The sequence below is a fragment of the Didymosphaeria variabile genome, assembly GCF_027946475.1.
Source record: "Didymosphaeria variabile strain IMI 356815 chromosome Unknown scaffold_2, whole genome shotgun sequence".
In the NCBI taxonomy this organism is placed as follows: Eukaryota; Fungi; Ascomycota; class Dothideomycetes; order Pleosporales; family Didymosphaeriaceae; genus Didymosphaeria; species Didymosphaeria variabile.
The window spans coordinates 480,724-500,505 of NW_026611621.1; the positions used below are offsets into that span (position 1 = coordinate 480,724).

The 19,782-nt window shown below is 53.8% G+C and overlaps 5 protein-coding genes across 5 annotated transcripts; 1 reads left to right on the forward strand and 4 right to left on the reverse strand.

The window, feature by feature from the left end:
* Positions 1 to 1,698: 1,698 nt before the first annotated feature.
* N0V89_001851 (uncharacterized protein) lies at positions 1,699 to 2,682 on the forward strand (the record flags this gene model as incomplete). The annotated part of the gene is made up of 2 exons (XM_056210662.1): positions 1,699 to 1,795; positions 1,850 to 2,682. 2 exons carry the CDS (start codon positions 1,699 to 1,701, stop codon positions 2,680 to 2,682), a joined length of 930 nt encoding a protein of 309 aa, XP_056074135.1.
* A 685-nt stretch (positions 2,683 to 3,367) lies between these two features.
* Positions 3,368 to 4,095, reverse strand: N0V89_001852 (uncharacterized protein; the record flags this gene model as incomplete). Its single annotated transcript, XM_056210663.1, has 2 exons — positions 3,368 to 3,548; positions 3,617 to 4,095. 2 exons carry the CDS (start codon positions 4,093 to 4,095, stop codon positions 3,368 to 3,370), a joined length of 660 nt encoding a protein of 219 aa, XP_056074136.1.
* Positions 4,096 to 4,203: 108 nt separating this feature from the next.
* On the reverse strand, positions 4,204 to 5,231 carry N0V89_001853 (uncharacterized protein; the record flags this gene model as incomplete). The annotated part of the gene is made up of 2 exons (XM_056210664.1): positions 4,204 to 4,626; positions 4,824 to 5,231. 2 exons carry the CDS (start codon positions 5,229 to 5,231, stop codon positions 4,204 to 4,206), a joined length of 831 nt encoding a protein of 276 aa, XP_056074137.1.
* A 343-nt stretch (positions 5,232 to 5,574) lies between these two features.
* On the reverse strand, positions 5,575 to 7,131 carry N0V89_001854 (uncharacterized protein; the record flags this gene model as incomplete). The annotated part of the gene is made up of 1 exon (XM_056210665.1): positions 5,575 to 7,131. The coding sequence occupies one exon, from the start codon at positions 7,129 to 7,131 to the stop codon at positions 5,575 to 5,577; it is 1,557 nt and encodes a 518-aa protein (XP_056074138.1).
* Positions 7,132 to 15,222: 8,091 nt separating this feature from the next.
* N0V89_001855 (uncharacterized protein) lies at positions 15,223 to 15,633 on the reverse strand (the record flags this gene model as incomplete). The annotated part of the gene is made up of 1 exon (XM_056210666.1): positions 15,223 to 15,633. The coding sequence occupies one exon, from the start codon at positions 15,631 to 15,633 to the stop codon at positions 15,223 to 15,225; it is 411 nt and encodes a 136-aa protein (XP_056074139.1).
* Between the last annotated feature and the right edge of the window lie 4,149 nt (positions 15,634 to 19,782).

Consider the following 19,782-nt stretch of genomic DNA (forward strand, 5'->3'; position numbering starts at 1 on the left):
AAAATCCAGGCTTCTACCCCTTGGTTGTGTTTGCATTGTTCCCCACCCTTGCCGAACACCTATGGATACACAACAGCAGATCTGGCTCAGATCTTCGCCTTCTCCGAAGACGGCAGCAACTCGACATCCTTCCACGGCAACCCCAGATACTGCCACATGAAGTGGAACCTACGGCGGGTCAGGTCCACTCAAACACAATCTCGTTTCACAGTTCGCATGCGATGGAATGCACCAACGGGAACCATACTCGAAACGCTTGAATAACCTCGCATAAGGAACCGTACGTACCTGTCACTTCCAAAAAACGGCCCCTCCTCTCCTCTCGAGTTTCGCACCCAGAACCACGGGCAGCCGAATGCTCCTTTCCCGAGCGCTTCCTTCGTGTTCGCATTCAGCGCTTCCTTGTACTCGGGCGTATTTGTCTTGCCTAATATCTCTCGGACTTGCGTATCTTCAAACTTGTTTGATAGCACTTTAGCCAGTAGCTCTGGTTTGCTGACATCCTGGTCACCTTCCCACATCGCAGAAAAGATGTCTAAGAAAGTCTTGATGTAGAGCTCAGGGTACGCGGCTTTGATGTACACCAAAGCACGCTGGGGCAGTAGTGAGAGGATGGGAAAGGACGAAGGTGTTTTTATATTCGGAAGGCCAAAATACTGCTTTGCGCGCGCGGTCTCGTGTGTTGAGTACGCAGCTTTCGCAGGAAGTGTCCAAGGAGGTTTATTGCCTTGTAACATCATTAAGCTCAAAGTTTAGACGTCCGATGCCCTGCGGTCGTACGTACCGCTGCCTACATTGATGCCGCCCAGGAAGACGGGCACTATACTACGAACGTCAGAACATGATACAGGCAGGGAAGTGGATCGTCCCCGTGCCACTGCTGGAGCAGGGACGAACACATGCGTTTGCAGGTACACGTGGGTCTGCAAGCTGAGCAGCACGGACTGGTGCACGTACTCTATTGACACATTGTGAGATACGAGGAGTGCTCTGCTCTTCTCGAGGTGGACGAGAGCGAAGTATGAATAGGGCGATACTGGCTTGAGGTCAGCCCTGGGAATGGGAAAGCGCGTGTTTTGATAGGGGGAGCTACCGCAGTCGAGGTATGCTGTTATCTTGCCGCCCGACATAATTTTGTTTTGCTCGGAAGGAAGCGTCCTTAATGAGCAACACAGATGCGCGGCACTGCGCGGTTGAAGCTTCACGTCACTTGGCTATGGGGATTTGTGTAGGAGGAGAGGTATAGCATGTGACGTCTGCGCGAGGATGCAGAGGTGTTGACGTAGGCTTACAACCATTGGCTATCGCAGTATTTCGAACGAAGCAAGCTACAGAAACGACCGCTTCCACCAATGATTTCTGCACTTTTATTGACATAGGCGTTGAGATGCACTCCACAACGTCCTCCGTTGACGTTGGCGGTTAGCTTAGGCTTGGCGACCTCGGCTGTGAAAGCTAGCGAGCGGCTGCTTCTCCGCAACATCAGTAATCATACAACATATTTCTCTCACGCAATGATGCGCGTCTGCTCCGCCCGAGCCCGAGGTAAATATTATAGAAAGGGCTGCACGTTATGCGCAGGTTGACCGCGGCCATCACTGCGCGGAACCCGATCGTCGATTAGGTGGCTCTGTTGATCACAACACGGTAAGAAGGGAGCTCGATACCACCTGTAGGAAGTATTAGCGCGCGTCTATCATGTCGAGATCAGGACAGAAGGTCGCTCTCATTGTAGGTGCTTCTCGGGGCATAGGAAGACAAGTTGCTGTCGATCTGGCGAAGAACGGGTACGCCGGTGAGTATAACATTGTCTACAAGCTTCAGCGAGACTTTGCTAACCCGCACGCAGTCGTTGTTGCCGCGAAAAGTACATCGGATGCCTCGACTGTCACCCCTTTTCCTCCGGATCCGAACTCCCCGCAGTCCACGATCAGCACTGTCGCGCGCGAGATTCGCGAAGCCGGCGGAGAAGCGACTGCTGTCGCTGTAGACACCCGCGACTATACCTCCATCCAGAACTTACTCGTCGAAACAATCAAGAAGTATGGACATCTCGATGTGTTGGTCTACAATTCGGGCGCCATCTGGTGGGCAAGCGTTGAGAACACGCCTATGAAGCGCTTTCAGCTCATGCAACGCGTGAATGTGGAAGGCCTGTATGGCACAGTCCAAGCTTCCCTCCCGCATTTCAGAGCGAACGGGTGGAAGGGCCGCATCATCGTTGTCAGCCCCCCTATTTACTCGCGCTTCTTCAGAGGCAAAACGGCGTACGCAATGGGTAAAGTAGGCATGAGTGTCCTCACCAAAGGCCTAGCTATGGACTGGGAAAGAGAAGGCAAGGGGGAAATGGCCATCACGAGTATTTGGCCTGCAGCGGCAATTCAGAGTGCCGCGACGAAAGATGCAGAGAAAGAAAGCGCGCATGAATTGCGCAAGCCCACTATATACTCGGCCGCTATCCTTGCGATGCTGCAAGCACCTGCAACAGAAGTCAATGGGTGTTTGGAACTCGATGAAGATTTCCTTCGGCAAAAAGGCAGAACGGACTTCGAAGAATTCAACGTTGTTGCTGGGTCCAGGCCGCGGCGAATTATGCCGAAATTGCTTCCCGACTTAACGGTCAATGAGCAGGATGACGAGGGCAAGAGAATGGATAGTACAAAGTTGCGTTCAAAAATGTAGGGTTCTCCGTCCGCGGAGTAGTGGTTGGCACATGGCCGCCTCCCGCTCCCGCTGCATGACGGACCTTCCTTGCAGAAAGATAGCGACATCGAGATCGCAAAGAACCTCATCGCGATTCTGTTCGACGTTTTTGTCGATCTATGTAAGTCATTTTCAATCAGAAGGTTATTGATGGTTAGTTGCAGAGGAATTCCCGATTCCATGTTCGATTCCGCATTCTTTGGGCACTCTGTACTCTCCTGGCCCGATATGCAGGTATTCAGGTCACCACTTCATCGGTGTCTATAGACTTGGCAACAGCCTGCCTTCGCACATTCCATCACGTCCAGCACACATTCAGTTTTCACCGCGTCGACGCGTACTTCGTACAATGGAGGGGGATTCGTGTTATCCCGCCTAAGCATGCTCCACCCGTGAACCACTCCCTTCATCTCTGCCGCTGCCATTCGGCATACGCTCTTACAAGCGCCAGTCACTCATTCACATTGTGCACTCATTTGCATCGGTCCTACTCGTTTTATAGCACTCGTTGTCATTTCTCCCCACAGAGGGCGCGCCACGGCCCATCTTCCGCGTCATGTTCTATCCTCACATGCAATCCAAGCAACATGCTTGGAATAGTTGTCTCAGAAATCTTCTCGTCTGGGTATTCTTCGCCAGTGGAGTACTTGCACGACCTCAAGGACTACTCGGAGGTCTCGTCGGTGGTCTTACCGGTACAACTCCCACTTTGACCTGCACTGACGGCAATGGCGCTACTTACACCAACGGCTCCACCATCGTCGACCAGGGTCGCCTTTATCAAGTCGTTTGCAACACGAATATCCTCCAGACATCCCTTCTTACCAGTATTACACCCAGCCTGACTGTGTGCCTCGATACATGTGTCAGTAACCCCTACTGCACTGGCGCTACATATGACAGGACTACAAACACTTGCTCATTGAAGGGAGTCACCGGCGTAGTCGGCAATGTTGTCGGCGGTTTGGGCACTACGCTCGGAGCAACGCTCGGTGTGACCAATGGGCTCATTGCTTTGATACCCATCGGCGTGGTGAGCAGTCTGATACCAAGCTCATCGTCGACAAGATTCTCTACGGTTCCTACCCCCGTACCTTTGGCTGCGACTTCTAGCCCTCGAGTTTCGTCCGCTGTCGCAGCGGCAGTATCTGTGGGCCCCATTGGTGCGAGCTTCAGCGTCGGTGTCGGCGTCTCAGTCGGACAATCGGCCGTCCTGAGTTTACTGGCGAGCCCTTCTTCTGTACCAAGCGCATCTTCTCGCGGTGCTTCGTCTTTGGCTCCTGTCTCATCAGCCGGTAACGCTCCGGGTCTTCTCGGGGGTCTCCTCGGGGGTCTTCTCCCGGTCGTCGCAAGTGCACCTTTACCGACACCTTCAAGCGTGGTCGTTCCCATTGCGTCGATACTAGCTCCAGCTCCGAGCAGTCCGAACGTCGCTACGGTAGCAAGTGCGCAGCTCCAAGCCAGTGCTGCAGTTTCTCTTGCTCTCAGTTTGCAAAATGCTCAGAGTTCATCAGTCAGACCTCCATCTTCGATACCGGTGATCCTGCCTTCTTCGGCACCATCGGCCCCTGTCGTACTTCCCTCTTCGGTACCTCCGCTACTCCTGTCGACAGTCCTACCGGTGGTGCCAGCGAGTAGCGTCCAGAATGCGCTCGGGGGCTTGGTTTCCGGTCTTGCGGTCGGCGTGGGCAACATACTAGGTGTACCAACGCCTTCGCCAATTCTGCCTTCCGTTCCCAGCGCAAGCAGTGTCCAAGCTCCTCTCAATGTTGCCGGCGGCGTTGTGTCCGGTTTACTTGGAGGCGTGTCCAGCTCGGCGGCAGTTTCGACGTCTTCGCCGAGTGCACGTTCGGTATCGAGCGTGAACAGCGTCCAAAACCAAAACCTTCTGGGCGGACTCGCCGGCCTGCTTCCTGGTGTTGGCTTGAGTGTCGGAGTTGCTGTGCCGAGTATCGGAGTGGCTGTACCGGTAGCTTCAGTGGGTGTAGCGATCCCATCAGTGGGTGTAGCGATCCCATCAGTGGGTGTAGCAATCCCATCAGTGGGTGTAGCAATCCCATCATTGGCCGTAGCGATCCCTTCAGTGGGTGTAGCGATCCCATCAGTGGCCGTAGCGATACCTTCACTGGCAGTTCCTTCACTGGCTGTGGCTGTACCTTCACTGGCTGTGGCTGTACCTTCACTGGCTGTAGCAATCCCTTCACTGGCGATTCCTTCAGTGGGCTTACAGATCCCTTCACTGGCTCTACCTTCAGTGGCCATAGCGATCCCATCACTGGCTGTACCTTCACTGGCTGTAGCGATCCCTTCGGTAGCGATTCCTTCGGTGGCCTTGCAGGTCCCTTCAGTATCCGTACAGATACCTTCACTGGCGATACCTTCATTGGCTGTACCGATTCCTTCAGTGGCCGTACCTTCACTGGCTGTAGCGATCCCTTCAGTGGCGATTCCTTCGGTGGCCTTGCAGGTCCCTTCAGTAGCCGTACAGATACCTTCACTGGCGATTCCTTCACTGGCGATACCTTCATTGGCTGTACCGATCCCTTCAGTGGCCGTACCTTCAGTGGCCGTACCTTCAGTGGCCGTACAGATTCCTTCAGTGAACATCCCCGCGCCTTCTTCCATTCCGGCTATCAGCATTCAAAACCCTCTCGGTGGCCTCTTTTCTGGTGTAGCTGGAGGATTGAACAGCATATTAGCTGTACCGTCACCTTCGGTGAACGTTCCCTCGGTTCTTTCAGTGCCGGCGGTCAGCGTTCAGGTTCCACTTGGAGGCATTTCGAGTGTGGTAGGTGGGCTGGCAAACACACTCGTAGTTCCCACGCCTTCCCTTATTCCGGCTTCAGCTTCTATTCCAGCCATAAGCAGCGCTCAGAACCCGCTTGGCGGCTTGGTTCCAAACCTACTCGGAGGATTGGGCGGCCTGCTTGCGGCCCCGACACCTTCCACGGCTGCTCCTGCCCCATCCTCGGCTGCTCCTGTCCAATCCTCGAACTCCCCTGTAGGCAATGCTCTCGGGGGCTTGGTTTCAAACGTGGCTGGAGGATTGGGGGGTTTGCTCGGGGTTCCTGCAGTATCGTTGGGTCTGTCAGTTGGACTTCCCGCAATTTCGATACCTACTCCAGCGATACCTAGCGTTGCTGTCCCTAGCGTTTTGCTGCCTGCTCTTTCGGTTCCTGGACTTTCGATACCCACTGCTGTGGTACCAAGCGCTCCAGTCATCGGTCTTTCAATACCCGTTCTTTCGGTCCCTGCGGTTTCGGTACCTGCTGTTTCGGTACCTGCTGTTTCGGTACCTGCTGTTTCGGTACCTGCTGTTTCGGTACCTGCTGTTTCGATACCTGCTGTCTCGATACCCGCTGTTTCGATACCTGGTGTGTCGATTCCCATTGTTTCGAATCCTGCCGTTTCTGTTCCCGGATTAATTTCTCCCATTCCGAGCGTTGCATTTCCTGGCGTGTCTGTTCCTGGCGTCTCGATCGCTGGTGCATCAATTCCCAGCGTCTCGATCCCTGGCATTTCGATTCCAGTTGTCTCAATTCCAGCTGTTTCGATCTCTGGGGCTCCCCAACCGGCACCGAGCAGTGTACAAAATCCACAGAATCCGCTCGGTGGCCTATTACCAGGTTTACTAGGAGGCGTAGGCAGCATCCTTGCGGTACCCGCCGTGTCGGTGGGCGTTTCACTGGGTCTTCCAGGCATAGCAATACCTTCGGTCGCATTACCTTCAATTGCAGCCTCATTACCTGCTGTCGCAATACCTTCGATCAACATCGGCTTGCCGTCGATTTCGGTAGCAGCACCTTCGCTAGCGATACCGTCTCTGGTAGTGCCTCCGCTAGTAATACCTTCCCTAGCAGTGCCTTCGCTGGCGATACCTTCGCTGGCAGTGCCTTCGGTAGCAGTACCTTCGCTAGGAGTGCCTTCGGTAGCAATACCATCTCTAGCAGTACCTTCGCTAGCGGTACCGTCTCTGGTAGTGCCTCCGCTAGTAATACCGTCGCTAGCAGTGCCTTCGCTGGCGATACCTTCGCTAGTACTGCCCTCAATAGCAATACCTTCGATAGGAGTACCCTCGCTAGCAGCACTTTCAATAGGAGTGCCTTCGGTAGCAGTGCCTTCGATAGGTGTTCCTTCTCTAGCAATACCGTCGCTGGCAGTGCCCTCCCTAGCAATACCTTCCTTGGCAGTGCCCTCGCTAGGTGTTCCTTCTCTAGCAATACCATCGCTGGCAGTGCCCTCCCTAGCAATACCTTCCTTAGCAGTGTCTTCGATAGCAGTGCCCCCGATCTCGGTGGCGATCCCAAATGTGGCTTCTCTCGGTTTGCCCTCAGGCCTCCTGGCTGTGCCATCGCCTGCTGTTCCAAGCAGTATACCGCCCCTGCCTCCCGCTCTAGTATCTGCGCTGGATACCGCGGTTGGTAGCATTCTACCATCAGTAAGCGATGTTCTGGGAAGCTTGCTCGGAGCTCCAATATTGCCTTCTGCGACCGGTTCGGCACCTCTAATTACGCCATCGCCCAGTAGTAGCTCTACCCCACAGGACGATCAGCTGAACGCGTTGTTGCAATATCTGTCATATGACTTGGGCATTTACTTCCCGCGTGATCAGATGATGTCTTTATTGGGTATCGTACCAAGCGCGACAACTCCGTCGAGCTTGACTATAGGTGTGCCGACACCTACAGGTCCAGGACTCATACCAGGCCTACTAAGTGCTGTAGGCCTTGGGCCAAGTGCTGCAATTCCCTCGATATTGTCAACACCGGTCCTGGCCCCGCAATCTGCGCCTTCGTTAGGGGTAGGACTGCCAACGAGCAGTCCGGGCGGAGGCGTGTTAGGAGGACTTTTGTCTGCGGTTGGAATTGGACTTCCGTCGACGCCAGCCCTTCAACTACCTTCTATATCACCTGTAGCGCCTCCTATCGCCGTAAGCTCTTTACCACAATCCCTGGCACTCCCTCCGCTTCAACCAAGCGTTGCTAGTCCGAATGCCCCGAATCTCTTGGGCGGTCTGCTTTCGAATCTTGTCAATGTCCCTACGCCGACAGCTCTACCGAACAACATCCTACCCCTGCCTACTCAACCGCTGGTCAACGTCGGCCTTTCGCTGCAGCTTCCGGCTGTCAGCGTTCCAAACCTGGCTTTGCCCACAACGCCGTTGGTCAATATTCCGCTTTCACTCCAGCTCCCATCTGTTGGCATTCCGAGCCTTGCTTTGCCTGCTGTACCATCAGTTAACGTTCAGCTACCTTCTCTGGGAATCCCGTCTTTGGGAGTGCCAAGCCTGGCGCTGCCTACTACACCGTTGATCAATGTTCAGCTACCATCCTTGAGCATTGCCAACGTGGTGCTGCCTACTCCACCGATAATAAACATTCAGCTTCCTTCGCTGCAAATTCCGTCCATTGGCATTCCAAGCTTGGCTTTACCCAGCACACCATTGATCAACGTTCAGCTACCATCCTTGAGCGTCCCTAACGTGGTGCTGCCTACTACGCCAATAATAAATGTTCAGCTTCCTTCGCTGCAGATTCCGTCAGTGGGCGTTCCTAGTGCAGCATTACCAAGCACGCCACTCTTCCAGCTTCCTTCACAGCTTGCATCTACGGGGACTCCAAACCAAGCTTCGCCTACTACACCACTAATCAACATTCAATTTCCTCCCATCGGTGTTCCAAGCCTGGCATTGCCAAGTTTACCGCCTATTCAACTTTCGGGATTGGAGCTTCCTTCTCTTTCAATTCCAGCTCTGCCGACTACGCCGCTCGTTCAGATTCCGTCACTGCAGCTTCCTTCTATTGGCATCCCAAGCCTGTCATTGCCAAGTTTACCACCTATTCAGCTTTCGGCATTGGAATTTCCTTCTCTGGCTGTTCCATTTCCAGCTCTGCCGACTACGCTACCCCAAGTTCCTTCTGTGGGAGTCCCAAGTGTAGCTTTGCCAAACTCGCCGCTCGTCCAGCTTCCTTCTATTGGCATTCCAAGCTTGGCTTTGCCAAACTCGCCGATCATTCAACTTCCGTCACTGCAAATTCCTTCTGTAGGGATCCCAAGCCTGGCCTTGCCGACTACACCACTTATCCCACTTCTATCACTTCAAATACCTTCCGTAGGGGTTCCAAGTCTGGCTTTACCAACTGCGCCGCTTCTCCAGTTGCAGCCTCTCTCGCCCGGCAGCGCAAGCGTACCTTTGCCGACTGCGCTGCCTGTTGGAACTCAGCCTCCATTGCTCAACCTCCCAAGTTTGGGACTGCCGGGAATCTCACTTCAATTACCGTCGCTAGAAATTCCTGTATTGTCCATCCCTGCGCTAAACATACCTTCCTTGAATCTTGCAGCACCTTCAGCAAATTCACCGGCCCCGGCATCAAATCCAACCAACAACGCTCCGGGTCTGCTGGGTGGCCTATCTTCTCCTCTTGGTGGATTGCTATCGGATCTAGGGCTTGGCGCCGTCCCAACTATACGTCCAACCGTACCACAAGCGGCGTCCTCTGTTCCAAATATTGTTGGTGGAATTATTGGTGGATTGGCTTCGGGTTTGAACATCCCCGGCTCTCTCCCACCGCTTGTGACAGTGTCTGCACCCGCGCAACCCAGTAATATCCTTAGCGAATTATCTGGCTTAGGGCTCCCTGGTGTTCCCACACTAAGTGCTCCCACACCAAACATCGTAAACGGAGCGATTGGTGGTCTGGTGTCAAACCTACTTTCGCCATTAACGAACCCTCTAGCGCCTCTTCCAACGATACCTATACCGAGTGCCGTGATCGACAGCTTGCTATCTGGTATAAGCGCCCCGAACTCACTGTCACTGCCTGCAATATCGCTTCAGACTCCGCCAGTTCTACCCAGCGCACCAGGTCTCTTAAACGGACTCCTTTCAGGATTGGGTGGTGTGGTACCTAGCGTTCTGAATAATGCAGGCGAACTTGCTTCTAGGACTGTAAGCCCTGTTATCACGCCGCTCACGAACATACCCGGGCTAGTTCCCACTGTGTCGGTGCCGAATGTCGTAGGAGGCATCATCGGCGGAGTTCTTTCTGGGGTAGTGAATCCGATCATTAGCCCACTGACGAACGTGCCTGGAATACTGAATCCGGTTGTCTCGCCTTTGGCCAACATTCCGGGAGCACTTCCCACGGTGCCTGTATCGAATGTAGTCGGCGGCATTGTCAGCGGCTTGGTCTCCGGTTTGGAGAACCCAGTCATCTCTTCTGTCGCAGTTCCAACTGCGCCAAACCTGCTACCACCCGTGTTGCCATCCATTCCCGTTGGGAACTTACCAGGAGGCCTTCTGTCTGGTCTACTCGGCCAATCCCTGATCAATGTACCGAGCTTGTCACCTCCGACTTCCCTGCCTAATCTGGTTGAAAGCGTGGTAGGTGGCATTCTCCCAGGGCTGAACGCTCCGTCTAGCCTTCCCTTGACCTCGGGACCGCAAGTTCCAAGACCGACAGCTACCAATCCAAACGTAATTGCGAACATATTGAGCGGTCTGTTACCTGCATCGGGAATCCCGAGTGCACCTCCGATTGTCTCGCAGCCCAATGTGATTCAAGACGTGCTTTCAAATCTAGCAGGACTACCGTCTAATTTACCAACGCCAGTCAGCGCAGTGGTACCTCCTTTGATCCCGCAGGCTCCGAACCCAATAGGATCTTTACTTTCTGGACTGGCAAATGGTGTTCCGTTGCCAACGTCCGCTCCTCCCAATCTCGTTAACGACCTACTATCGGGTCTAAACAGTCTTGGATCTGGACTCGCTGTGCCGACTTCCCTTCCACCTGGTGTTATTAACGGCTTGCTCTCAGACTTCGCAGCGAATCTGCCCGCATCTGCTCCACCTGCTGTTGTTGCCAGTGTGTTGTCGGGATTGGGCAACCTCGGCTCTGGTATTGTGCTTCCGACTCCACTGCCATCCAATGTTGTCGAGAACCTGTTATCAAACGTAGCGGGCTTACCAACGAATGGTATTTTGTCAGGACTAGGCAATCTCGGCTCTGGTATTGTGCTTCCAACTCCACTACCATCTAACGTTGTCGAGAACCTATTATCAAACGTTGTAGCGGGCTTACCCGCGTCTGTTCCACCCAACGCGATCAGTAGTATTTTATCAGGATTGGGCAACCTCGGCTCTGGCATTGTGCTGCCGACTCCACTGCCTTCCAATGTCGCCGAGAACCTGTTATCAAACGTCGCAGCCGGCTTACCAACATCTCTTCCACCCAATGCGATCAATAGTATTTTGTCAGGACTGGGCAACCTCGGCTCTGGCATTGTGCTGCCGACTCCATTGCCTTCCAACATCGTGGATAACCTGCTCTCTGGCGTAGCAGCGGGCTTACCAACATCTGTTCCTCCTGGTGTACTCAACAGCATCTTATCAAACCTTGGACCTGGCATTGTGCTTCCGACTCCATTGCCTTCCAATGGCGTTGAGAATCTGCTCTCTGGCGTGGTAGCGGGACTTCCGTTATCCGTTCCTCCTAATGTGCTCAACAGCATCTTATCAAACCTTGGATCTGGCATTGTGCTTCCGACTCCACTGCCATCATTAGGAAACGCTATTCCAAGTGGCATTCAGACCAATGCTGTAGACAACCTCCTGAACGGCTTGGCCTCGAATCTCGCTCCAGGAGTGGTATTATCCGACTTAGCCTCCAATCTTGGCCTCGGTCCCCAAAGCCCATCGCCTTCTGTGACGCCCTCTGGTGGTCGTGGAAATCTTATTGGAGGCCTGCTATCAGGTCCAATTATTCCTGCAGCCGCAACACTGCCCAATGGTATCCTCAATCAACTCCCGGGAGCTCTTCCTTCTCCTCTCCTACCCGGGTCTGTATTGCCTGGCCTTCTATCCAATGTACTTGGTGGCTTGGCAACGCCGACTGTCTTGGGTCCATTACCTGTATCATCAAATCCTGCCATTATTGAAGCTTTGGCGAGTGGGATAGTGTCTGGCTTAATCCTACCGTCCGGTGTCTCTCTTCCCACGGCTATCTCAGTACAGCAATTGACTGCCATTCCTCCCGCAGAGGCTAGCTTCCTACCTGGACTGCTATCCACTCTATTGGCAAGCATCAACTCGCAAAACCCAGTGACGAGTATCAATATCCCTGGAGTTATAGCTGGGGTACTGTCTAATCTACCCACGCCTGCTTCTTTCGCCGCCTCGGTGCCTCAACCAACTATCCCAAGTGACCTTATCAGCGGCCTTATTCCAAACTTGGGATCAGGTGGGGTGCCATCGCCACAGCCAATTCCGTTACCCAGCGCTACTCCTAACGATCTTCTTGGAGACCTCCTAAGCGGTCTACGTCCAAGTGCCCCAACTGGGCTTCTTTCGGCTGCATCTCCTCCTTTGTCACAACCCAGTAACCCCATCAATAATCTCGTGGGAGGTGTACTTTCAGATCTTGGCATTGGAAATTCCCCAACAATCTCGTTCCCTGCCTTGCCAAGCGTCACTGAGAATCTCGTAAGTAATATCGTCGGAGGCTTGATTTCAGACCTGGGAATAGTGGTTCCTACTGCCTCGCTTACGCCTGTCGTTCAACCTTCTGGTTTACTCCCAGCAATTGGGGAGCTTGCTGGCAGTATTGTGTCCAACCTTCCGGCGGCTATACCTTCGATCCAGATCCAGTTGCCTCCAATTGCGCTTCCTTCGCTTCCACTGCCTTCGGTGCCGCAGCCGTCCCCTGCGCTACCGAATCTCCCTAGCGATCTTGTAGGTAATCTCTTGTCTGGTCTTATAGGACCTACATCGGGTCCCTCAGCGGCTCCAGGATCCCAGTCATCACCACGTCCAGACGTCATAGGTGGGCTGCTTTCGGGACTTGGGCCCGGTCCTGGTCAGGCAACAACAGCCGGGCCTAGCACGGCCCCCAACAATGTCATTGACAACGTGGTTGGCGGCCTCGTGTCTGGTGTGGTCAACCCAGTGGCATCGTCTGCGTTGATTGGCAACCTGGTATCAAATATACTTGCGGGTATCACTCCGCCAGCGTCAGCCCCCTTTTCATTACCGACAGAGGTGCCACCTGCCATTGTGAGTGGGGTATTGAGCAGTTTGCTTTCAGGGCTCGGCGCAGTCTCCCTACTGTCTATTCCGCCACTGCCGTCACCTGCGCCCCCTGTAGTCCCGATAGGCTCGGCCCTACCAGGCTTAATATCTGGTCTTGGGGTAGATTCACTGTTGCAGACGACACGATCTTTGATACCAGCTTTAGTTACGCCTTCTCCCCCGTTACCTCTGCCAAGTGCGGCCGGACCCGCCTCTTCCGCGCTTCCTCCAATTCTCAACATACCCATCCCAGTACCTTCTCTGCCTCTCAACCAGGTGCTTTCGGACCTCGGCTTAGGTGCAGCGGCTTCCTCCCCGGCATCTGCCGCTTCAGCGATTCCAGAAAATCCACTTGGTGCTTTAATATCCGGCATCGGTCTCGGAAACCCGGTCTCTTCTGGCACAGTAGGAACGCTGACTACACAGAGGCCTGCACCGTTGATTGATGCAAACTTATCTTTGGGAGTACTTGAGGGTCTATGTTCAGGCCCTCAATGTCGCACAGCGACTCAGAGTGCTCCTCTCCTTGGCGTGGGTGTATCCTTAGGTGTTCTCGAAGGCTTGTGTCCTGGCCCAGCATGCGGTTCCCTGCCTGTTCCAGCTACGGCTGAGCCTACTCTGGCGCTGCCTCCTACGACTTTTGTCACTTCGAGAAGGTCAAACCAGCCTGCTCTTATAGATGCTAGCTTGAGCCTGGGCCTACTCGAGGGTCTGTGCCCTACTTGCTCTGCGACAGGGACTCCACCTATTATCGATCTTGGCGTGAGCTTGGGTCTCCTCGAGGGATTATGCCCAGGACCATCATGCCGTCCGCAGTCCACGCTTGCAGTATCATATATCACTCCTATTTCGTCACCGACGCCCACTGTCGCTGGTGCTGGAAACTTACTTGGCAATCTACTTCCAGGTCTCGAGGTTGGTGGCAGTGTCGGGGCTTCCCTGGGTTTATCAGTGTCTCCTGCCAACCCCCTAACACAAACCGCACCGGCGTCGAGTGCTGTGCCTGGTAACTTGCTTGGCAACTTACTTTCTGGTCTTGGTATAGGTGGGCTTGGTCCTACCGTAGGTATTCCTCAGCCTTCAGGACCTCCTACCGCAAGTAATCTTCCGCCTAATGCTCTTGATGCTCTGCTTTCGGGACTTGCCCCCCTCGCTGGAACACCTATCGCCACTGGAGCTCTAGGCCCGGAGGCGACAAGTGCTATCAACATCCTGAGCGGTCTCTTCTCGAGCCTTGCTAATGGAGCTTTGGTGCCTACACCTACACGACCAGGCTTGAATTTGGCGTCTGGCAGCAATGCACCCGATCTGCTGGGTGGGCTGCTTTCCAACATTGGCAACCTCCTACCTACCTCGGCAGTATCTGGCTTAGCTACTCCACCTACTAGCGCCCCAAATCCGATTGGCAACTTGCTTTCAGCTCTGGGAGCTGGCCAGCTTCTTCCAACGACTGGATCTCTTGTCTCCGTACCCCTTCAATCCAATATTGCAAACAATCCACTTGGCCCACTTCTATCCAACATTGGTTCAATTCTTGCACAGCCGACAAGCCTACCACCTGACGTGCTTAGCAGTCTCCTATCGGAAATTGGAAACATCGTTACATCACCGACGAACAACGCCGAAACCGCGTTTGCAAATTCTTTTTTAGGTGGGAGACCCTCCGGGCTTGGTTCCTTTCCTGGACAGGGGGTCTTACCTACGGTGTCATTGACTACGAACCTAGCGCAGGCGACCAACCCGCTCGACCTTATTAATTCTTTTTTAGGTGGGGGCCGCCCCGGGCTTGGTTCTTTTTCGGGGGTGGGGTCCTCTACGGTGGCGGTGCTCCCGAACCTAGCCCTGCCAACAAATCAGCCGGGCCTGCTTAGCAACCCCAGTGATCTGTTCAGCATTCCCCCCATAGGTCCGCCTCCCTCGGGCTTGAACAGTCCGAGCACGCTTCAGACTTCCTTTGTTACGAGCCCCCCGAACGCTGCAATTGTATTATGCGCACCAGTAATACAATCAAGACCGCTGCTCAATGTGGGTGGTCTGCTCAACGGATTACTCGGAAGCCAAACATCACCTCCTGTGTTAACGACTTGTGTCACTATCACCAATGGGCCTTCAGCTCTTCCTTCAGCTCCTCCAACTCCGGCCTCAAATGCTCAACCGATCCTCGAACTTTCACTGGGTGTAGCGATAGGGCCGAATTTGCCTACATCCACCAATCCGCCGCTGATTAATCTCAATCCGGTATTGTCGATCTTAGGACTTGGAACGTCGTCTCCCATCGTATCCTTGAACTCGCTTTCGGTCAACGTGGCGTCCGGATTAAATGCAGCTCCGCTTCCGTCAAGTGTTGGGCCGATTGTGAATCTCGATACATTTTTATCTTCTGGCCTTGCATTACAACCAAACACTTTGCCTGGTCCGGGTCCCCTTATCACGCCGCCCACGGCCCTTCCCAGTCAACCTCTGCTCGATTTAAATTCGTTGTTATCGGCAGTTGGTGCGTCGTTGCCAAGCTCGCTATCTAACCCCCTCCTAGATGTCAGCTCGGCCTTGTCTGCCATAGGTGGAGGTTTACCACTTTCCTTGGTTAACCCCAGTTCGTTGTTGTCGGCTTTGAATGGGCAATTACCAACTTCGTCAGTTGCCCCTGGGTTCGGTCCGAGTCCCGTCTCACCTCCGTTATTGTCCCTGCCCAACAGCCCTCCGATCTTACCACCACCGATATCCTCAGTCGGACCGCTCGTGAATCTTGGGCCAGTGCCTTCCACTTTAGCGGGTAGCCAGCCATTGTTCACATCTGGACCACTAATTGGGCTGACCACAACGGGAGGGCCATACGTCGATCTGCGCCTAGTACTTGCCCTCATTGGCCCTGCTCAACCTTCGTTGATATCCGAATTATCAGCCTTGCCGACCACATCGAATCAACCCTTCGTCAACATCGATCCCGTGCTCTCGCTCTTGAGCGGGGACCCTTCGCTTGTATCTGAGATACTAGCGTTACCTACTCCGTCAGGTCTACCGCTTGTTGACCTCAGCCCATTGCTTACTCTTCCCGGCGGTATTCAAGCTACGCCTGCTTCGAACGCTGCAGCTCAATTTACGCCACCTCCATCCGCTGCACTTCCCATCAACGCGAACCCTCTACCCTCGCTCCTTGATATTGGACCGCCCGGAATCACAAGTGGTACAGGTCCCCAGCCGACTCCAGCGGTCGAACCAATTGTTAACCTGAATTCACTGCTGTCTGTGTTTGGAGGCAGCCTTCCATCGGGCATAGTTCTACCATTACCTACCACGGGGCTTATCGATACACTTCAATTGCTTTCCGGTGTTAGCAGTGCGCTTCCAATAACTCTTCCTCTTCCAATCTCGCCTACTGGATCACTGACTGACCTTAACCCGTTCCCATCGATCATAAATGGCATTACACCCATACCCTCGCTATTGCCGATTGCCTCAAATGGACCAGGAAACTCACTATTATCGCAAGTAGGCGGCGTGCAAGTGTCTTCTGGTAACGATCTAAGACCAACGCCAGCTGGATCGCAAGCTCCAATTATTGAGCTTAATCCTCTTCTTTCCATCATTGGTGGTGTGCCGCCGGCATCTGGGCCATCGTCACTTTTGCCCTCAGGCCAACTCATCGATCCCAACCTCTTACTATCTGCAATTGGCCTAGGTCAGACTCTACCTGCAATCCCGTCCACCCAACCAACGGGAGCGCCCGTTGACCTTGGTCTTGGTCCGCTACTCTCGCTACTTAGTGGAGCGCCACTCCCGACAGGAGGAAGTCCAGCAGCAACACCAACATTGCCCGGTCAGCCAATCATTGATTTGAACCCGCTTATCTCTCTTCTTGGTAGCAGCATTCCTATTGTGTCTACGCAGAATCTGGCACCGATACCGACAAATATCCCCGGCGGACCTCCACCTCCGTTACTGGATATAAGCTTGAGCTTGGGATTGCTGGAAGGCCTGTGTCCAGGGCCGTCATGCATTCTACCCACGGCAAGCAGTGGCCTTATTCCCCTCCTCACTCAGTTGCCTACTCCTGTCATCACAATCCCAGCTCCTACAATCGTCGTACCGTCGTTTGTACCTGGAAATGTTCTTAGCCAACTTGCTTCAGCCTTGGTAACGGCCGGGCCGATTGCTTCGATCGCAAGCGAATTATTGTCCGTTGCTCAAACATCGAATCTAGGGTCGGCATCACCTGCCTTATTGTCTCCAGTGCCCGTATTAACTAGCGGCGTTCTACAAGGTGTGGCCTCGCTTCTGGGAGAACTCGAAAATAGTCCACAGACATCACAGCCCCCACTCGTGGACATAAATCTGAGCCTAGGCTTGCTGGAGGGACTATGTTCAGGGCCGTCATGCCTTGCTCCCAACATTGGTGCATCCAGCACAGCGGCCCCTATCACAGGTGCACCAATCAGCAATCTGGGCCCAATACCGACGGCAGGGGCGAATCCACCAATTGTCGATGTCAACTTAAGTTTGGACTTGCTTGGCGGTCTCTGTCAAGGGCCATCTTGCATATCGTCTTTCGTAACAAGCGTAAGCCCAGTGTCCTTCCTTGGAGGAGGCGGGCAGTCGCCTGGGTTCGTGCCAACCTCACTATCTGCGATACCTTTGGAGCCTATCAGCGGTCTTGCACCAATTCTATCAGTGCTCGGACCAAGCCAAAACACTCCTGCGCAGACTAATTCTCAAGTTCCGACGGCACCGCAACCCAGCTCAAGCTCAGGGCCACTTATAAATGTGAACCCGGTGCTTTCAGTGCCAGGATTGGGTCAAACTCCTACAGTCGCTGGAATTCCTACCCCAAGTGCTGGAAATGCTCCTCCCCTTATCGATGTTTCGTTATCGTTGGGAATACTCGAAGGCCTCTGCCCTGGACCTTCTTGTCAGCTGCCGAGCTCGAACGTAGGATCGTTAACAACTAATGCCGCAATTGTGGCGAGCGTCTCTCCTTCCCCTGTCAATCAAAATTCGGATACAGGTCCGCCGTTGATCAACGTGAACTTATCAGTGGAGGCAAGCGCAAGTCTTGAGCTCGGGCTCCAACCAACTCCTCCGCCCACACCACAGCTCTTTCGAACAGCCTCCCGACAATCGTGATCCCTGCGGGTCCACCCGCAAGTCCAACCGCAAGTATTGTCACGTCGAACGCAGCTGGAATCCTCGATATCGGGGTTTCGGTCGGTCTTTTGAATGGGTTGTGCCCTGGACCAATTTGCCCTCCGTCTGTGACTGTGCCTCCCACATCCCAAACTGGGCCACCTCCACTCATCGATGTAAACCTTTCTCTTGGCTTACTAGAAGGCTTATGCCAGGGTCCAAATTGTCAGTCTACGGGTGTTCCCACACTTGTTGGAACAGTATCAGGTCCACCTCTCTCTGGAGCAATATCAGGTCCACCTCCTTCTGGAGCAATATCAGGTCTACCGCTTTCTGGAGCAGTATCAGGTCTACCCCTCTCTGGAACAATATCAGGTCTACCTCTCTCTGGAGCAGCGTCTGTTCTGGTACCCGTAGCAACGTCTGGTCCAGTATCACCTGTTTCGACTTCGACACCACAACCATCACCACCTCCACTTATCGATGTGAATCTTTCTCTTGACTTGCTTGGAGGCTTATGTCAGGGTCCAAATTGTTTGTCGACCACCACTCCTATCATCGCAGCAGGCACATTCACTTCATTGTCGCCTGCGTCGAGCGCTACACCTCTACCACCCCTTAGCAGCCCATCTACGCTTGCCATCAGTTCAGTGGCATCCGCACAAACCCCGCTGATCGATATCAACCTTTCTTTGGATATTTTGGGAGGACTATGCCCAACATGTAGCCCAACGGCTACACCTCTTGCGGCATCACTCGCCTCCTCTGCAAACAATCTCGGAGCTCCTGCAGCCGCAAATCCTGCGGTATCTTCAACAGCATCACCGATTGGCGTTCTGGATCTGGGAGGACTGCTCTCCCTTCCGATATCGACGCTGACGCCGCCGGCAACGTTAATCACAAGCAGCGGATCCATTACTTTGCCTGCCTCAATCCTAGCTCCTAGTGTCACGCCAATCTCACAGGTCACTTCGGTCACAAGCCTTGGCATCTCCTCAAGAGGTCCGCTGATAAATGTTGATCTGTCGTTGGGTGTGTTAGAGGGATTATGCCCCGGCCCAACTTGTCCTACTGCAACTACTAAGGCTCCCCTCGTTGATCTCAACCTCTCAGTGGGTCTACCACCTTTGCTCCCAGGCATCCTCGATGTGTCCGCTCAGACATCGAACGCTGTGGCTCCCGGCACCCAATTGCTTTCTCTCACAGTTCCGTCCCCAATAACTGCTCTCTCCTCGTCTGCGTTAGGTGGGATCCAGACTGTCATCCCCGTTGTCGACATTTCAGGGAGCAATCCGATCTTCGTGAGCTCTATAGTACCTGTGGAATCCGTCTTGGATGTTAATGGTGTGAGCTCTATACCTCTCGGCGCAAGCTCCATTACAGGTGGTGGTCTGCTGCCTGCGGGGGCCCAGTCTACGCTTGCACCTGCACTAGCGTCGCTTTCATCCTCGCCAGTCACTCCTTCAACAAATTCCGGATCCGACAGTTGTTGTGGTATTACAGCAGGTCAGAGTTACATCGACGGCGCCACTTCCTATGAAGCTTCGTGCGATGTTAATATCCCGAACGGCGACCTCCAAACAGGGCTTCTTCTCACGTTTGCTCAGTGTGTTCAAAGCTGTACCGTAGCACCGCTATGTGTGGCGGTTGTCTACAATCCTTTGTTGACTACTTGCAACCTGAAGAGCACACTCAGTATCCCGCAAGTAGCAGGCGGGCTGTGTGTGATGGAACAGACGACGCCTACCAGTTCCGCACAACTTTTACCTTCAGCTATTATTATCCCGCCAGGCCCACCTCTGGTAGAAATACCTTCAGTGGATCTTACAGCGCAACTGCCAGTGGCAAGCATTGTTGCTATACTTCCGTCGCTCCTTGATCTTGGCGCCTCC